The following is a 20,439-nucleotide window of genomic DNA, read 5'->3' as shown; positions in this document are numbered from 1 at the left end:
AGACTAAACTACTGAACCGATCGTTTTGACATGAGAGTTCCTGGGAATGATATCCCCGGACGTTTGTTTTCATTTTTTCGATAAATACCTTTAATGACGTCATATCCGGCTTTTTGTAAACGTTGAGGCGGCACTATCACACCCTCATTTTTTTAATCAAATTGATTAACATTTTGGCAAAGCAATTTTCGACGAAGGCCGGACTTTGGTATTGCATTTCAGCTTAGTGGCTTAAAAACTAATAAATGAGTTTGGTCATTAAAAATCGGAAACTTGTCATTAAAATTATTTTTTTATCAAACGATCAAAAAACAATTTCATCTTATTCTTCGCCATTTTCGGATTCCAAAAACATATACATATGTTATATTTGGATTACAAACAAGCTCTGAAAATTAAAAATATAAAAATTATGATTAAAATTAAATTTCCGAAATCGATTTAAAAACAATTTCAGCTTATTCCTTGTCGGTCCCTGATTCCAAAAACATATAGGTATGATATGTTTGGATTAAAAACAAACTCAGTAAGCTAAAAAGAATAGAGATACAGAAAAGCGTGTTATCCTGCTCAGCGCGACCATTACCGCATTATTCTGGCTTGTCGATTTCACTGCCTTTGCCACGAGCGGTGGACTGACGAAACTACGAGCATGCAGTCTTGGTAAAAAAAAAAAGCGGTGCGTTCAGTTTCATTCTGTGAGTTCCACAGCTTGACTAAATGTAGTAATTTCGCCTTACGCGACTTGTTTTTATTTTGTTAAAAGAAGACTTCTCCATACACAAGGCATTTCCAAATATACACACTGCATTTTTAATGCTGATTTTTATTTGTTATTGCAAAAAATGTGACATAAAAGGTAGGGTGTAGTAATGTGGCAACAAATAATTATGATGAGCAAAACCTGCGAGAGGTATCAACATTGGAACGACCGGTTTACGATTTCTTTTGGGTAATTTCACGAAAAGTCACCAAAACACCGGCAATGCAGATCTACACAATCATCATTTAACAGTTATCACTATCGACTTCCGGAGCGAAGTGGGTATGAAAGAGATACAGTCCGGCCCATGATTTACTAAGTCTATGCCTGACTTATGTCATTGAATGCGTACGTTTGTTTGCAGCTTCACCATTAACAACAACAGTGGAGAGGTAACGGTGGCCAAGAAAGAACTCGACTTTGAAGTACGCAAAGAATACAAGCTGACCGTAGAGGCTACGGACACAGGGGGGTTCCGTGACTCTGTTCCACTGACAATCACTCTCCTGGACGTCAACGATAACGAACCTCAGTTTCTTAGACCTGAGTACCAGGCCTTTGTCCGAGAGAACAGTAATGACTTCGAACGAGGCGTAACTGTCCAGGTAAAAATATATGTTAAAAGTTTAACCATGGAACTGCTTCATTGCTCAAATTGTTTTTATCAGCTATGAGATAAACATGTCCGTTAAACAAAGCACACCCAGAGAGACACACACCAGGGCTCCCCATAGCGCGTCCCTGCGTCCTATACGCACTAGAAGCCAACATCACGTACTAGAAATTAATTGAGGGGGTCCCGGGACGCACTAAACATATAAAGAGCGCGTCCCCGGACGCACTACATTTCCGCTATCGTGCGTATCGTAGGTATTCTTTTCAGACTGTAGTCGTCGGTCAAGTATAGTGCAAGTACAAATGCCAATTTCACGCCGGAACGATATGGAAAAGATTATGTGTGTTACATTTAACAAGGTTAAGTTGAAGTGTCCTCTTCGAATATTCTGATGATAAAAGACCCTTCGTATCACACTATTAGCGATAACAATGCGTTATATGACCACAGGCAGTTTGGGGACCATGGACTTTTGGGACCCTCTAAAACTCCGCATAGGGGGTCCATGGACCCTCTAAACATTAAAAGTGGGGGTCCCGGGACCCTCTAGAACGGGCCTCCGTGGGGAGCCCTGCACACGCACGCACGCACGCATACACACACATACACACATACACACACATGCACACGCACGCACGCACGCACGCACACTCACACAGACACTCACACAGACACGTACACACACGCAGAAACAAACTCAACCATGTATTCAATGTGTTACATCCGGGCATGTGGTTAATATCATTATGTTACCACGAGGCTGTTTGAGCACCTTGCGTATATTTCAAAAGAATACAAGTTCATTTGATAATGTCATAATAAGAGTAGCCGATTTGTTTATGTTCAAAAACTCCTTAAGTATTATTCTATTTGTTTCATGCTTACAAGAAAATGTGAGGGATTTCAAAACCAGCGGTGATTTTTACTTTGATCAAGTTTCTTCTTTAAACCACAGGCAAGCGACGCCGATGGCCCAGGGGGAAACAGTGAGGTGCACTACAGTATTCCACTTTCTTCCAAATGGGCCGCTAATTTCACTGTCAACGAAACTACGGGCGTTCTACATCTGGAGTCGCCCTTGGACTTCGAAGCACTGAACCCTGCAGCCGAAGGAGAAATCACTCTCGTGGTGTTGGCTACTGATCGTGGATCGCCTCAGCTGATTGGTTCTGTCAACATCACTGTCACGGTTCAGGTATTTGTACTGATAGGAGTTTTGTCGCAATGCATTCCTTTTGTGTTATGCATTTCGACGGTATAATTCTAACGGTTAGCAAGAATACCTAGAGTTAGATTCCTCTACCGATGGAACGATTCCACAGATGATCGGTCGCTCTACAATGGCAATGATGTGGTTCAAGGAACTGTTATCGCTCGACAATTTCCAACAAGGAGAACATATCGGCTCAGCTAGGGTTTTTATTAAATTATTTGTACTTTAATCCAGATGACTAGAAGATTTCATAACTTGAATTTAACCCGAACGAGTGTTGTATATTCAATGAGTGATTACTCTTCCACGTCATACAATGTAGCGGTACCCCAATATAGTGATTGTTCGTTATGTAATAAACATCGATTTTTGCAAAACTGTGCTTTTTTCAGGATGAAAATGACAAACCTCCAGTATTTCCCAATGTGCACTACCACGGAAACGTCTCAGAAAACCGCAATTCTGGTAAGTAAATGTTTGCTTAGATGGAAAACGAAACGTTGCTAAATATACTATCTAGCCGATTTTCAATCTGTTTATGTCTAGAACAAAATGGACGTTACAACATTAAGCGGGGATGGTTCAGTCGGTAGCGCGCTGGTTTTTAACACTATCGGCGTCGGTTCAAATCCAGGGTTTGGCGAGGGATGTATTTCCAGGACTAAGACTCTTCTCGATGTCCGAACAACCCCGCGTGAACGCATTTGCACGATAAAGATACCAAGATTACATCAAAAGTCTGAGGCTTTTGGAAATGGGACTTTTTCAAAAAATGCATAGATTTCAGACGGACAAAACGGAAATATCCAACATCAAAAATTTCAAAATTTTATCAGGCAAAGTTATTAAACATCCTTTCGTCTATCTTGTGCCAAAATTTGCGAGCTTAATAACAACTGCAAATGTATCTAAAAATAAAAAAAATTATCCACTACATTTATAAAAATGGCTGTGCAGTTACTATGAACAAGTTTTATTTTTCCTACATAATTGTTTTCCAAAAGGCAAGTTTTCATATAGCAAATGCTATTCAAACCCAGTGCTAAAGAATGGATACCAAAATGTATGATTATTAATGCAATTATTTAATCGAAATTAAAACAAAATTGTAATAGTGCAAAATTGTCATTATCAAATGCATGTAAATGAAGTAATGTCCAAACTGATCTGTTTGCTGCCAAAATATACATATGATCATTTGAAAGTTGTTGAAACCTTTCAACTTATACCACAATTGACTGAATTTGATAAATTATTTTAAATATAGCTTTACTTTTATGCTTGGTAACAACAGGGACATTCGGTAACTGCACGGACCCTTTGTTTTCGCATCAACCCCATTCGAGCAAAAAACACAGACATACGTTTAAAACTATCATTTTATATGTCTTAACTATATTTGTTGCTGTTTTCAAAGCACTGTATATTGTTTTGTGGTCTTGACTTAACAGATTGTTTTTTAAATTGCATTTTCTTCAATCATAGGTAACTGCATGGACATCTGGTAACAGCACAGACATTTTCTAGTAAAAGACACTGTGTTACTAGAAAACAAAGGGTTATTTTTGTTATGGAAATGAATTTTATATATCAGTAAAATATTTTCGATAATTGGCCTGGTATGTAAAACGATTTTTGACTCACATGCGAAGCAAAAGTGAGTCTATGTACTCACCCGAGTCGTCCGTCCGTCCGTCCGTCCCGGCGTCCGTCCGGAAAACTTTAACGTTGGATATTTCTTGGACACTATTAAGTCTATCAACACCTGATGTGGCCTGATGGTGTATGGTTACAAGATCTCAAAAAACATGTGCGGCAACTTGACCTCAATTCAAGTTCAAGGTCACAGGGGCCGTAATTGTTGTCTTAAAAACGACCATTTTTCACATTTTCGCATTTTTTCTGAAGTTATCGAGAATGGCTACCTTAGCTATGTATGCTATACAGGGCAATGTAAGCCCTATCTTTGGACACCAGTTTGGTTGACCTTGCTTCAAGGTCAAGGTCGCAAGGGTCCTTTAAAGTTGGATTGTATACATATTTTGAAGTGACCTTGACCCTGAACTATGGAAGATAACTGTTTCAAACTTAAAAATTATGTGGGGCACATGTTATGCTTTCATCATGAGACACATTTGGTCACATATGATCAAGGTCAAGGTCACTTTGACCCTTATGAATTGTGACCAAAATAAGGTAGTGAACCACTAAAAGTGACCATATCTCATGGTAGAAAGAGCCAATAAGCACCATTGTACTTCCTATGTCTTGAATTAACAGCTTTGTGTTGCATGACCTTGGATGACCTTGGGTCAAGGTCACATGTATTTTGGTAGGAAAAATGTGTAAAGCAGTTCTTAGTGTATGATGTCATTGCTAGGTTTAGTTATTTGACCTTGACCCTGAAGTTCAAGGTCATGTAAAGGTCAAGGTCAAGCATGTGAGTCGTATGGGCTTTGCCCTTCTTGTTTTATATTGTTGTACTTGTGTGAAACAGAACCAATAGCATACCATATATTATGCATAATTTTTTCCACATGAAGATAAACATACGAGTCAACAGTTAACGCTCAATCGACAAGATTTTATTGAACCAAATTGGAGTTGAGGAGAATGGTGGTGGCAGGGAGGGGAGGGGAAGGCTGTGGCAGGATAATGGGGAAACATAACAAAAAAGTATAGGCTCTTTCTTAGGCCCATTTTGTCTAGCGTATTTAATTAACTGAGTCAGTTGTAAAAAAAACATGAAATGGAACAACTGATTCTTTAACATTAAATCAAGTGTCTTTTCACTTAGAACATAAAATAATTCACCACTCTATTTAGAAACCTTCATTGGAACATACAATGAGTCATCACTGTCTTTGAAAATCTTCATTGCCACTGTCTTTGTAAAACCTTTATTGAAAAATATGATTCACCACTGTCTTTTCCCTTGGAACATCACCACCATAATAATGTGGCACCGTATCCTTACAACAACAAGGGTGTATTTTTTGTCACTTGAAAAAAAAAGTAAAATAAATAAATAACATATTTTGACAAATTCTCTGCAGTTACTAAAATAGATATGTACAGTTACCGGACTCGTCAGTGCAGTTACCAGGAAACTTGTAGCAGTTTCTGAGTAAAGTAAATTACTTTATTTTGAATAAGACTCTATATAATACCTATATTTATGCTGGTTGGTTTTCCATCCCTTTTGTATAATTGGCTGTCCATAATACAGAATATAGAATAAAAATGGTATGCAATCTACAAGCATTTCAGTGCAGTTACCATGATGTCTCAGTGCAGTTACTAAATAGGTCCATGCAGTTACTTCTCTGGCAGGTAACTGCACAGAAAGTAACTGCACAGACGAATTCGTTATTTTCAAATAATAATCACTCCCTGTCATCAACAAAACATGGCGTCCTTGACGCCATGTGAAAGTAAATCTATGGGCGATTAAAATGCAAATTAATCAAAATGTTTTTGTTAATTAGTGTAATGGAAAACCCCAGTAACTGCACATAACTGTTAAGCTAAACATCCTTCACCTTGACCTGATGAAAATCATATTTCATTGCCTAAAAGTGATCCAATGTACCCACCCGATTGCACACAGCTTTCCGCGTCTTGGAACTCTTTTGTAAAGAAAACCACATTTGAAAAGCAGGGAGCATTCCGTTTTTATTGCGTATTTTGGTTCCTGGTAACTGCAAGGACCAAAACCTCTTGGACATGCAATTTTTACTTTTAAAAAATTGGGAGAACAAAACTACTGATTGTATCGATATTTTGTTTTTGTTATCTTGAGATAATGACGGGATAAACATAAACCAACAAACAAAATGATAAAAAAAATTGTCTGTGCGTTTTACAGAGGTGTGAAATTTTGCTAATGTCGAAGGGACATGCATTTTGACCCCCCCCCCCTTACACATGATAACTTACTATAATTAACAGAAAAATACAATAAAACGGGCAAATGAGTATACTTTAAGGTCCGGAGGACATTGAACTTAAGCACTTCCAATTTTTAGATAAGTAGGATGAACACTTTTGAATTTATAAAACTTTAAAGTCAAAAGACAGGTTTTTTATGCATTTTTTGAAAAAGTCCCAAATAAGAACACACACATTCAGCAAAAGGAGTGAGAAAAAATGGATAAGGCCGCACTGTATTGCAGCTAGCTTTCCCGATGTAGAAAGCTACCCGAATTTCCATGAGGTTAACCTCACAGAATAATATGACCCTAACTGACTTTACCTGAACTTTGATTGATAAATCCTCATGAAGACTTCATTTCACCAAGAAGACTAACTAATTCCTAGCGCTCCTTCAGATTTATTTTTTCAAAATATAACTCGTCAAGGAGAGGTTACGTATGTCTGCCTTGTGGGGACCTCGGCATATATATTCATTATGGTATAACGCACCGTACTTTCTGCATCTTGAGGCCTTGGTGGGCTTGTCCATGAAGTAAAACCTTGTCTAATGAGAAGGTGCATTCATGTAAATATAACTTGTCAGGAACATGTTACTATGTTTTGCCATTCATGAGTGTTTCGATCTTCCACATACACCCCAGGTATCAGCGTTGCCCATGTACACGCCACGGACGGTGACCGCAGTTCGCCAAACAACGACGTCTTCTACCTCATCTCCAGCGGTGGCAACGACAAGTTTCAGATCAACAGCACCTCGGGAGTGATCACCACAGTATCTGGACTGGACAGAGAGCAAAGCTCAGGCTACAATCTGACCGTTCTAGCCGTTGACAGAGGGTCGCCGGCTCTGACCGCTACCACGACTGTCAGCATAACCGTCGACAACATCAACGATTTCACACCTGAGTTCACTCCGTCTCAGATTTCTGTGTCTGTCCTGGAGAATCTTGGGCGTGGGCGCGCTATTCCTGGGGCAAGATTAGCAGCTGTCGATAAAGACGAAGACGCGCATCTGCTGTATAACATTGCCTGGCACAACTCTAGTGGGTACGGCAGTGCGAGTCAGCCTGTGTCCGAGAACCTACTGAAGGTTGGTAGTTTAAAGGCACAGTAAGCCTCCCGTAAACCATTACAGATACGGTCAGGCTTTTACACACAGTACAAACACCCTTTCATTTAAACACTCACCGATTGAGAACATCACCGGCACGGTTGGCCTAGTGGTAAGGCGTCCGCCCCGTGATCGGGAGGTCGTGGGTTCGAACCCCGGCCGGGTCATACCTAAGACTTTAAAATTGGCAATCTAGTGGCTGCTCCGCCTGGCGTCTGGCATTATGGGGTTTGTGCTAGGACTGGTTGGTCCGGTGTCAGAATAATGTGACTGGGTGAGACATGAAGCTTGTGCTGCGACTTCTGTCTTGTGTGTGGCGCACGTTATATGTCAAAGCAGCACCGCCCTGATATGGCCCTTCGTCAGTGGTCGGCTGGGCGTTAAGCAAACAAACAAAAAAATTGAGAACATCCTAGGTGCCCTCCGTAAAGAGCGAAACATTTTCAAAGAATTTTTTTGCGTGGTTTATCTTACCCCTGAGCCATCGTGAACCCGTGTGATCCAGTTTCCCTTTTTCACTTTCTTTATTTGGTGTTTAACGTCGTTTTCAACCGTTCAAGGTTATATCGCGACGGACCCCCTTTTTCACAATGTAGTCATCAGTTAGTCATTTGAATGCGACTCGATGTGAGCTTATCTACAATAGCACGTTTTTATGCACGAAACAAACGGCTGTGGTTCACAAGAACTCTAGCGATGGCTTTTGACTGTTGAGAGGAACGGCGATATGCATAAACCGTCGTCTGCTACGAACACTTGCGTGACCCTGCTTCCGGGCTTTTCTTTTTTCAAACTTTCACAACTTCGAATTGTACTGATCTTGTCTTGATGAAAAAAGAATTCTTTTATGATTGAAGAATGTTTGTGTAACAAGCTGTCAATTTATTATTAAGATTTTAAAAGATAGGTCTGTCGCAAAAACGCACCACGGTCCAAACACATTCTGATAATCATCGATCCACGGCTATGGCCAGTTTACATCGATAGAATGAGACCCGAAGGGAAGTAACTCATTTTTGACCTGAGTTCAGGATGGGTCCAAAAAGTGTTCGAGACAATCTGCAAAATTAATTCTTTAAACATTGCTCGCTCTTTACGTAGGGCACCTAGGATGTTCCCGTTTGGTGAGCGTTCAAATGGAAGTGTGTTTGTACTGTGTGTAAAAGCCTGACAGTATCTGTGATGGTTTACGGGAGGCTTATTGTCCGGGCGTGATTTCCGGTATTGAATATTCATAACAGCCGTCCAGCACCAAAACGAGGCCCCATTGTTGTAGAGGAGCAAGTCCACGAAAATAAATTCTTTCAAAATTTCTCACGCTCGACAGAAAGCAGCCAGGATGTTCCCGTTCGGTGAGCGTTCAAATGGAAGTGTGCTTGTACTGTGTGTAGACGCTCGGGGAGCTCTGTGATGGTTTACGGGAGGCTTACTGTGCCTTTAAGTAACAAGGTCCCATGAACGAAGAAGAAGACGAATAAGATACAGGGCTGTTAAAGCTGGTGACAATAAACTATTAAAGTATCACAAGTTTCTCTGTCTCTCTGTCTCTGTCTCTGTCTCTCTCTCTGTCTCTCTCTGTCTCTCTCTCTCTCTCTCTCTCTCTCTCTCTCTCTCTCTCTCTCTCTCTCTCTCTCTCTCTCTCTCTGGCTGGCTGGCTGGCTGGCTGCAATGCTGACTGCAATGCTGACTTAAGTTTGCTGTCAGTTTGTCTGTTTTTCTTTGTGTCTGTCTTTCTATCTGCCTGTACTTCTCTCTCTCTCTCTCTCTCTCTCTCTCTCTCTCTCTCTCTCTCTCTCTCTCTCTCTCTCTCTCTCTCTCTCTCTCTCTCTCTCTCTCTCTCTCTCTCTCTCTCTCTCTTTCTTTCTCAATCTCTCTCTCTCTTTCTCTCTCAATCTATCGCAATCTGGCAGCCATATACAGAGAGACAGACAAACAGAGAAGGAGAAAAAAAGGGTTGACAGAAAGACGAGGTGACAATTGTAGTGTGTTCACGGCTTGTTAGCCTCCTGATAATTCAATCTCCATGTAAGCGTAATTGTGTTTAATAATAATGACAGCGCGAACCACAGTAAACTGTTTCACTGTGAAACTTGTCTTGCAGACTACGTTCATGATAAACGGCACCAATGGAATGATCATAGTGGCACCAGGAAGAGATCTGGACAGAGAGGTACTGGAATCTGCAAAACTTGTCATAGTCGTGCATGATTCAAATGCTCCTGCTGCAAAGCCACAGAGTGCAACAGGTAAATTACAATGTACACGAGGAAAATCATGCTCCTGATTTTCCTGTGACAGGGGAGGCTACCGCTCCTTTCACAGCAGACTCTGCACCCGAGTTGTTGGCCTTTAAGTCAACACCTCTGGCTTGTGGAATTCTGTTTGTGATGGGGTCTGGTGGTTTCCGATTGTCTGTATGTTCATGGAAACCTTCGGGTTTGCAAAACAGTTTTTTATAGGGCTAAGAAATTGGCCCTAACATTTTCAATCCTGTTTGATTGCACTTCGCCTCCCGAGGTGATCGTAGTGTTTCGGCACTCGGTTACATCCCTTTCAATTTTAACATTATTTTTCTCTTTTATGTTTAGTAGTAGTGCCAGTAAATATATCAAAACATGTCGGCATGTCAAATAATGTTAGCCATAGTTCTTATATATAATTATTGGCCTGTTCATAGGGCAAAAGAAGACAGCCTTTGCACAGAAAGAGTTAATGTCAATGCCAAAACTCTGAGTTTACGTCTGTCTTTAAACTGTTTCTTTGTGGGTGTTAATTAACAGTTTAGACCTTAGATAGGCGTGGAAAACTATATATGGAAGTAGGTTTTGAAACCTGTGTCGACGTTAAATGTCAACATTTACTTCATTATATAGAAACAATCTGTTTTCAAGCTGTTCATCTGGTTTTTCCTAGGTACCATCAACATCATGGTGCTGGACGCAGACGACAATCCACCCACCTTTTCTACCAACAGTTTTACCGCTGGCATCACTGAGAACTCTCCTCTTGGAACGCCAGTGGAACTCAACGCTGCAATGACTGTCACAGACATTGACAAGGTCAGACAAATCTAGCATTTACACTAACTTAATTTTATTCAGTTCAATGAACTAGTAGTTCTCAAACATTATGTCCCATGGTAAACGAGAAGAACAACAAGATACCATTCAAACAAGTTCGATATGTCGTGGTTCTGAGGACTTCTTTGTACAACCTGATTCCGTGTTGTTGTTGACAGTTAGACGTTTGTTAAATAGTGTGATGACATTCACGGAACTCAACCACGATGTTAAACTTGTAAAGTATATTTGTAAAGATATGTGATAGCTTGCTTGGAGATCCTTGGAAAAGCATGACATTGTGATACAAAATATTATACTTAAACTGTCAAGGGTCTCTTTTGTTTTTGTGTCTCTCGCTCTCTCGCTCGCTCTCTCTCTCTCTCTCTCTCTCTCTCTCTCTCTCTCTCTCTCTCTCTCTCTCTCTCTCTCTCTCTCTTTAAAAGGCGTAGCCTTAAATCTTAATCCTTGTTAAATAAAGTTCAATTCAATTCAATTCTCTCTCTCTCTCTCTCTCTCTCTCTCTCTCTCTCTCTCTCTCTCTCTCTCTCTTTCTCTTTCTCTCTCTCTCTTTCTTTGTTGTTGTTTCTCTCTCTTTCTATCTCTCTCTCGGTCCCTCTCTCTCTGTCCCTCTATCTCCTTCTCTCTCTGTTTCTCACTGTCTCCGTATGTCTGCCTGTCTGTCTCTGTCTCTGTCTCTCTTTCTGTTTCTCTCACTTGCACCTTTTTCATTTTCTTCTTGGTATTTAAAGAGTCTCGATCTTCAAGTTAGATTTCTTTGGAAAAATTGTTTCTCTTCTGCACAGGATGAAAACAGCGCCTTCAATCTGACTTTGTCGAAATACAACCATTGTCTAGAGGTGCTACCTTCCAGCGCCAGGGCAGAGGCCACGGTTTTAATCAGAGTTACTAATGTATCCTGCTTCGACTACGAGAAGACGACAAGCATGAACTTTGAGGTATTATTGAGCGTTTATGTGATAGCTTTATTTTACGTTGAACTATAAATGTGCACTTAAAGATGTCAACGTGTTTTTTTTTTAAAGGAATATGATTTGTATCCAAATGACAGTAGAGCAAGGAAACGTGAACGGTGTTTGCATTTACCTTGGATTTTTTATTTTTATTTGAATGTTATGCATTTATGTACTACTCGTACTTACCTTAAGGTGGGGATGGTTGTCGAGGTGTTTAAGCTGTTCTGTATGCCCCCGACACACACACACACTTATTTTGGCCGGGTAATGTCATTCATGAAATTGTATCCCATAACGTTTCCCCTACCGAGACATCGTCTGCCGACTCGGCTTTTTTTCAAAATAATTATAAGCGTTATTTTCCTTTTTGAAAATAAAACGAATACTACTTTAATGCTCATTTTCTCTGTCAGGTGGTAGCTACTGGACGTGGAAACGGCCGCTTTGTCAGGAACGCTTCTGTTGACTTGCTCATCATCAACGTGAACGATGTTTCACCTTATTTTGCCTTGCAAGCCTACAGCAAACATGTATACGAAAGCTTGAACGTTGGCACAAGCGTCATCAGAGTACAGGTAAAACATTTTTAGCATAAAAGTGTATTTTAACTTGTTTTTCTCACCTGCAATTGTAACTGTAAAGATAGACCGACAGACCGACAGAAAGAGACAGAGACAGAGGGACCGACAGATAGAGAGACTAGCTTGTTTCGGTACATTATAATAATAATAATAATAATATGAAGATAAATTGACGTCACTGTGTGTTTTAGCCTTAATTTGCGCGATGACATTTCCAATCAAGATTTCTGAAAATGTTGTTCGTCGTTATTAAATGTTGACGTTTTTATACGTTGTGTCGTGGTATGTTGTTTGATGTGTTGATATACATACATATACATGCCCTTTTGTATGCCATTCTGCATTTTGAAACCAGATCGTGGAACACCATTTCGATTGTCAATGAATGATAATCCTAATAATGTATTATTATGTGCTGTAAGTCTTGTTCGGCGAAACCTTCACGTAAATTATATTATTTATTGTAATATGTTTGCTATCATTAAAAGCACCACTACCGACATGATATTTTTGGACATGCAGAGATCGGAGTCTTTATATTTGGCTATGTTTTTTGTTTAAGGCACGAGACTTAGACCGGCCGCCGTATAATGCCTTCACATACTCACTTCAAGGTGGAGACGAGGTGTAAGTATTACTGCATTACAAGTACCGTAAATGTTGGACTACTTCGCGCCTAAAAACTCCAGGGCGCGCTCACTAATGTTTTGGGGAGAACAAAGAAGACTTTGTCCAAACACAAGGCATTTCCAAATATGGTTATAGCATTATGTGACATCAAAGGTAGGCTGTGCAGGAGTAGAGAGAACGGCGTAGTGGAAACAATTAATTAAGACGAGCAAAATCTTCGAGAGGTATCAACATTGGTACGACCGGTAAACGAAACACCAGCAATGTCGATCAGTACAATCATCGTTTTTCAGTTATCACTATGGGCTTCTGGGGCGAAGAGGGAATGATGCGAGAGACATTTAGGTAAGTGATTTACTAAGTCTATGCCTGACTTAGTACATTGAATGCGCACGTTTTTGTGTGCAGATTCTCCATTAACAACACAAGTGGAGAGGTAATGGTGGCCAAGAAAGAACTCGACTTTGAAGTACGCAAAGAGTACAAGCTGACCGTTGAGGCTACGGACACAGGGGGTTTCCGTGACTCTGTTCCACTGAACATCACTCTTCTGGACGTCAACGATAACAAACCTCAGTTTCTTAGACCTGAGTATCAGGCGTTTGTCCGAGAGAACAGTAATGACTTCGACCGAGGCGTAACTGTCCAGGTAAAAATAGATGTTTATGTGTGATAAATTTAAAAGCTTAACCATGTAACTGCTTTATTGCTCACTTTTTTTTTATCAGCTATGGTATGAAGATGTCCGTTAAAGAAAGCACACACAGCGAGACACACACGCACGCACGCACGCAGGTATACACACACATAAGCCTACACACACATGCACACGCACGCACACACACATACACACACATACACACGCACGCACACACACACACACACACATACACGCACACACACAGACAAACAAACTCAACCATGTATTCAATGTGTTACATCCGAGCATGTGTTTAACATGATTTTGTTACCACGAGGCTGTTTGAGCACCTTGCGTATATTTCAAAAGAATACAAGTTCATACCATAATGTCATAATTAAGAGTACCCGATTTGTTTATGTTTAAACGCATCTTAACAGCTGACTATTTTAGTCGATGACAACAAACTTTTTTGGAATGGGTATAGTTGGCTTATGTGCCCTTGACAGGCGCCCTGCCATAGTCAAGAGCAAGATAATGCGAAGAAAAAACGCAATCCACCCTATTATTCCATTTGTTTCATGCTTACAAGATAATGTGAGGGATTTTAAAACCAGCGATGATTTTGACTTTTAATCAGGTTTCTTCTTTTATCCACAGGCGAGCGACGCCGATGGCCCAGATGGAAACAGTGAGGTGCACTACAGTATTCTACTTTCTTCCAAATGGGCCGCTAATTTCACTGTCAACGAAACTACGGGAGTTCTACAGCTGGAGTCGCCCTTGGACTTTGAAGCACTGAACCCTGCAGCAGAAGGAGTCATCACTCTCGTGTTGTTGGCTACTGATCGTGGATCGCCTCAGCTGACTGGTTCTGTCAACGTCACTGTCACGGTTCAGGTATTCACGGCGATGTTTAATGGCCCGCGCTAGCCATTATCAAAATAGAAATTCTTTGCAATTCTTTGCATAACAAGAGCTTGTCACTCTTTCGATCCAACCATTTAAACCTATTCTTAAAAAAACAGAGGGCAAATGAAATGCAAATATGACCTTTTGACAGTTTTACATCCCGTAGTTTTAAGATTTGTTCGGTCATATGCAGGATATTTCCGGTTAACGCAATCTTTATTTTTTGCCATGTATATTCTATTGCTAGTTACACTTCTGTGGTAACATTCTGTTGGATAGCAAAGAAGCACAAATGTGACCCTCCACCACGGAATGAGTCGCATGTCACCTTTGCATGATTTTTGAGTCACTTGAGAAAAAGTGACTCTATGTAATCGGTCAGTGTTAGTCTGTCCGGCCGGCCGTCCGGCCGGCCGTCCGTAGACACCACCTTAACGTTGGACTTTTCTCGGAAACTATCAAAGCGATCGGGCTCATATTTTGTTTAGTCGTGACCTCCAATGACCTCTACACTTTAACGATGGTTTCGTTGACCTTTGACCTTTTTCAAGGTCACAGGTCAGCGTCAAAGGAAAAATTAGACATTTTATATCTTTGACAAAGTTCATCGGATGTGATTGAAACTTTGTAGGATTATTCTTTACATCAAAGTATTTACATCTGTAGCCTTTTACGAACGTTATCAGAAAAACAAGGGAGATAACTAGCCTTTTCTGTTCGGCAACACACAACTTAACGTTGGGCTTTTCTCGGAAACTATAAAAGTGACCGGGCTCAAATTTTATGTGAACGTGACTCCCAGTGACCTCTACACTTTGACGTCTGCTTTGGTGACCTTTGACCTTTTTCAAGGTCACAGGTATGTCTTGAAGGAAAAAAATTGAAATATCATATCTCTGAAACTATTCATCGGATTTGATTCAAACTTTATAGGATTATTCTTTACATCAAATTATTTACATCTGTAGCTTTTTACAAACGTTATCGGAAACACAGGGGAGATAACTAGCCTTTCCTGTTCGTCAACACACAACTTAACGTTGGGCTTTTCTCGTAAACTATAAAAGTGACACAGCTCATTAATGCCAAGGTAAATATTTTGTTGCTCGATCCATGCAATCTCATTCTTCAGGTATGCATTGTGTTGTGAATAGCAATTTCTTCCTGTCCATCTGATGCCTCATATAATATTCAGAACTGCGAAAGTGACTCGATTGAGCGTTTGCTCTTCTTGTTATATTTTTACATTGTCTTAGAGAGCTTTTAATGCTCTATCTAGTGGTGAAACCCGTTTTTAGAAAAGAGCGAAAACTGTTTGAGTTATAAGCCTGTGACTAAGGTGATCCTCACACTGTTATAAGACACCCCCTGGACTATATTAAGCCTAGCGCAGAACCGCGCGAGGTGACATAATAATAATAAGAAGAAGAACATTTATATAGCGCTAAATCAAAAACTTTCGTTAAAAAGGCTTGCTCTAAGCGCTTGACATCTAAACTAAAAACGTCATTCACACTCTTTACAATGATGTACAAGAACTTCATGTCACACTCTTTCATTCAGTATAGCACCATTCACACAGTTGTTATTCTGTACAAGACAATAAGTTAGTCTAACATTTAGAATGTTCATAAAATGAAAACAAGAGAAAACCAGACTGATTAAAACAACTGCTTAGTGCTAACAAAGCATGAATCTTAATGATAACGTAATACATGTTTAACTGTTAAGACCATAAAAACCTATATGCTAAAAATAACTTCGAACTTTTAAGAACTTCTTATAAGATACACAGCACATCTAGATAAACACCAGAATGATAAAACAAAAGGCAACTCGTTAAAACTATTAAATGCATCAATGTCTAAAACACGAAAGACTCAAATATAAGATACACAATTCTCTAGAATTGTTTATTAAAACTGAAACCGACCTGCTCAAAGTAAACCATACCCACCCCCTCCCTACCCACCCCCAACCCTCCTCCTACACTAAATACTAATTATTTCTACTCTTAACTTCCCAACTACACGTTATCCATAAACTATGCACATGCGACTCATTCCGTGGTGGAGGGTCACAGATAACAGCAAACAGCACCCGCAGTTTTTCCAAGACGGTTGTTTCACTTAAGGTATACGAACTGAGAATGCTGGATACTTACTGATGAAGTCTTTACTGAAATATTTCATTCTCTCTGGCTGTTAATAGGCTTCCTATTATGAAACAGTATTTCGTGAATTCGTTAAGTTCACCAGCCTTAACATTACCGAATAGACATTGAGAACCAGCACTTTGACGCTATCATACCAGACTCTCTTCAATGACACGTGCTGTGCTTTTTCATTTTCTTTGCCAGGATGCGAATGATTTTACTCCCGAATTCACTGCGCCAAATTTCGCGGGAAGTGTGGCTGAAAACGAAGAAGGTAAAGATATGTAAGCAGGGCAAGCTACATTTTTAGTAGCATGCTGTATTATACATAAACTACAAGAACGTATTTAGATAGAAGAAGACAAACAAAAGAACAGCAGCGTCAAAACAACATCAATAACAACAGCAACAACAACAACAACAACACAAACAACAACAACAACAAACCATTACAAACATGTAACCGGACTACCACCACAACAACAACAACAACAACAACAACAAACCATTACAAAAATGTAACCGGACCACCACAGCAACAACAACAACAAGCATTCACAAAAGAAAGTAAGATGCATCCGGATAGGTATGTTATTTAAATTACTAATTACAGGACTATACATGCTTTCTGCTAATCATGGATTTGAACACCTGTGCTTTACAGGGACCGAGGTTACGTCTGTCAGCGCAACAGACAGAGACGGCAGTGCCCCGAACAACGAAGTCTTCTACCTTGTATCCAGCGGAGGAAACGACCAGTTCAGAATCAACAGCACATCTGGTGTTATCAGCACCGTCAGTCCACTGGACAGGGAAAGAACTTCGGCCTACTCGTTGGTAGTGCTGGCTGTCGACAGAGGATCCCCGTCAAGAACCGCTAGCGTCACCGTCAGCGTTGACGTCACCAACGTCAATGATGATGCGCCAAAGTTTCCATCAAATGACGTCACTGTGACGCGTAAGGAGGAACTGATCCCTGGTTCGCTGGTGTATAATTTCACTGCACATGACGGGGATGAGGACGCTCTGCTGAGCTACAGAATTCTCTGGGACAAGTCTGAAGGGTTCAATGGCGACCAAACCAAAGTGAACGTCGGGGTTTTACAGGTCAGTACTGCAAGTTCATGTGTAGGTGTACTTGGAGCATTTGAATTCATCGATCATTTCACGTATTTCGTAGGCGAAATGATTTGCAAAACTGGTAAGAATTGCCAGACTAAAATACTTCAGTCTTTTTGGCGGCTACTGGCACTAATGACTCTGTATACACTGACAAAAAAAACCACAGACACAAACCAGTTAAAACAAACATACACACGCAAGCCTGCTCGCACACAGACACACACTCACACACAAACACACACCCATACCCCATAACACACACACACATACACACACAAACACACACACACACGCACACACACACACACACACACACACACACCCATACCCCCTAACACACACGTACACAAACACACACACACACTCTCTCTCTCTCTCTTTCTCTCTCTCTTTCTATCTCTCTCACTCATTCTCTCTCACAGTCTCTTTCTTTCTCTCTCTTGCTCTCTTTTTCTCTCTCTCTCTCTTTCTCTCTCTCTCTCTCTCTCTCTCTCTCTCTGGGGCGGGGACGTAGCTCAGTTGGTAGCGCGCTGGCTTTGTAGCCAGTTGGTCGCTATCAGCGTGGGTTCGATCCTCACGTTCGGCGAGAGATTTATTTCTCGGAGTCAACTTTGTGCAGACTCTCTTCGGTGTCCGAACACCCCCGTGTGCACACATGCGCACGAAAAAGATCCCACGTTCACAGCGAACGTCTCAGGGCTTGGAAAACACGAAGACACGCATGCATCATCTCTCGTCTCCGATTATCATGATCGTATTTCGATACTTTGACAAGACAAACCCAATGCTGGTGTGTCGAAGAAGACAGCCACAGCGGGCTTGTTCGAATCAAAGTATCACACCATATCTTCAACGTATTACCAATACCTGTCCCAATATAGACCAGTTGGTCTAAGAGGACGTTAAACCCTAATAGTCAGTCAGTCTCTCTCTCTCTCTCTCTCTCTCTCTCTCTCTCTCTCTCTCTCTCTCTCTCTCTCTCTCTCTCTCTCTCTTTCTCACTCTCTCTCTTAGTGGAAGTGAGGGAGATAAAATAAAGACGTTTGCGTATCTGCATTCCAAAGCTTACATCGCAACCTTTGACATAGTCTCTAATATATGTTTGTTTATGTGTTTTATTTCTTAGGAGGCTTTTGCGATTGACAACACCACCGGCGCTGTCACCGTGAACCGTAGACTGGACAGGGAGGCTTTGGACACAGCAACTCTTATTATCTTTGTTGAGGACTTGCACGCACAAACACAAGGCCAAAACGCCACTGGTTCGTTCTAGATTTGCTTTCCTACACCCTTTTTGTTATTGACAGCGCTTCTTATTCTCTCAGTTGCCAGGAGACTAGATTTGCCTATCTCTCCCTTGCTGCTGTTACCTTAATTTTAAGTGCTCAATTCGCGTTTATCATATCTCTCTTAACCTAATAAAAACTAACTCCTTTACATTTTCAGTTCAGCAGTGATGGCTACATTAAGTGCATACATACAAATAAAAAGAAAAAAGCACACAAAAAACACACCAGTAACCAGTACGTTTATATCTATAATATATTGTGTGTATGTGTCATGTTTCGCAGCATGGTACATTCAGCCCGCAGAAGATGTGCATCTTCTAATAAAACGTATGCGTCTCTTGTTACTACTGTTTTATTTTTTAATCAGCTTGTTTATAATTATGTTAACGCACGTCTATTCTAGGTACACTGACTGTTCAAGTTCAGGACATAGATGACAGCCCACCCTTTTTTTCCCATTCAATGTTCAACGCCATTGTGGATGAGAATTCTCCTGAAGGAACACCATTGCAGCTCAACCTGCAAATGTCACTGACCGACAATGACAAGGTAAAGCTGATTTTCTTATACATAAGTATGCGGGTCTTATTATGCGCACTACCACCAAAAAAAAATGTATTGAATGAACACTCGATTTCCTTTCCTTGATCCATGTGACGTCAGAGGCCGACTAGGCGGTCAGTCGAGACTTCAAAACAGTGCATGTTTGTGTGCGTTTAATCATAATAAATAAATGGAATTCTAACCAGAATCGATCGATACATACACGTTATTTCTATGTTGGTCAAAAATACAAGTAACGTATAATCACATCATCGACTAGAATGTGTGAGTGCTAAATCCCTGACATGTACAGGGAATGTACAATATACATCTTGGATGAATCTTTGCTGATGTGAATTCGCGGAACTTTATACCGTATTCACTGAAACATGATAACCATGCTTTTTACATTTAGTCAAGTTTTGACTAAATGTTTTAACATAGAGGGGGAATCGAGACGAGGGTCGTGGTGTATGTGTGTCTGTCTATGTGTGTGTGTGTGTGTGTGTGTGTGTGTGTGTGTGTGTGTGTGTGTGTGTGTGTGTGTGTGTGTGTGTGTGTGTCTGTGTCTGTCTGGGCGGGGATATAGCTCAGTCGGTAGCGCGCTGGATTTGTATTCAGTTGGCCGCTGTCAGCGCGAGTTCGATCCCAGGTTCGGCGGAAATTTATTTCACAGAGTCAACTTTGTGTGCAGACTCTCTTCGGTGTCCGAACCACCCCCCGTGTATACTACATTGGGTGTGCACGTTAAAGATCCCACGATTGACAAAAGGGTCTTTCCTGGCAAAATTGCTTAGGCACAGTTAATAATTGTCTACCATACCCGTGTGACTTGGAATAAGGCCGTGAAAGGTAAATATGCGCCGACATGGCTGCAATCTACTGGCCGTAT

At 40.7% G+C, this 20,439-nt stretch overlaps 1 protein-coding gene across 1 annotated transcript in view; it reads left to right on the top strand.

Moving 5' to 3' along the window:
- The first annotated feature begins 893 nt into the window (after window positions 1-893).
- Window positions 894-20,439, top strand: part of LOC138952405 (cadherin-23-like) — a 23,181-nt gene continuing 3,635 nt past the window's right edge. The window contains exons 1-16 of the mRNA XM_070324074.1: window positions 894-913; window positions 1,128-1,368; window positions 2,335-2,574; window positions 2,985-3,057; window positions 7,170-7,618; window positions 9,741-9,885; window positions 10,553-10,698; window positions 11,505-11,657; window positions 12,089-12,250; window positions 12,819-12,883; window positions 13,295-13,535; window positions 14,187-14,426; window positions 16,798-16,867; window positions 17,258-17,700; window positions 18,842-18,977; window positions 19,408-19,553. Of these exons, the coding sequence (XP_070180175.1) occupies window positions 894-913; window positions 1,128-1,368; window positions 2,335-2,574; window positions 2,985-3,057; window positions 7,170-7,618; window positions 9,741-9,885; window positions 10,553-10,698; window positions 11,505-11,657; window positions 12,089-12,250; window positions 12,819-12,883; window positions 13,295-13,535; window positions 14,187-14,426; window positions 16,798-16,867; window positions 17,258-17,700; window positions 18,842-18,977; window positions 19,408-19,553 (2,970 nt within the window). The remainder of the gene's footprint in view (window positions 914-1,127; window positions 1,369-2,334; window positions 2,575-2,984; window positions 3,058-7,169; window positions 7,619-9,740; window positions 9,886-10,552; window positions 10,699-11,504; window positions 11,658-12,088; window positions 12,251-12,818; window positions 12,884-13,294; window positions 13,536-14,186; window positions 14,427-16,797; window positions 16,868-17,257; window positions 17,701-18,841; window positions 18,978-19,407; window positions 19,554-20,439) is intronic.

The sequence above is a fragment of the Littorina saxatilis genome, linkage group LG2 (genome assembly GCF_037325665.1).
Source record: "Littorina saxatilis isolate snail1 linkage group LG2, US_GU_Lsax_2.0, whole genome shotgun sequence".
Classification (NCBI taxonomy): Eukaryota; Metazoa; Mollusca; class Gastropoda; order Littorinimorpha; family Littorinidae; genus Littorina; species Littorina saxatilis.
Note: the sequence above shows the minus strand (reverse complement) of the source record. Positions and strands in the feature narration are given on the sequence as shown.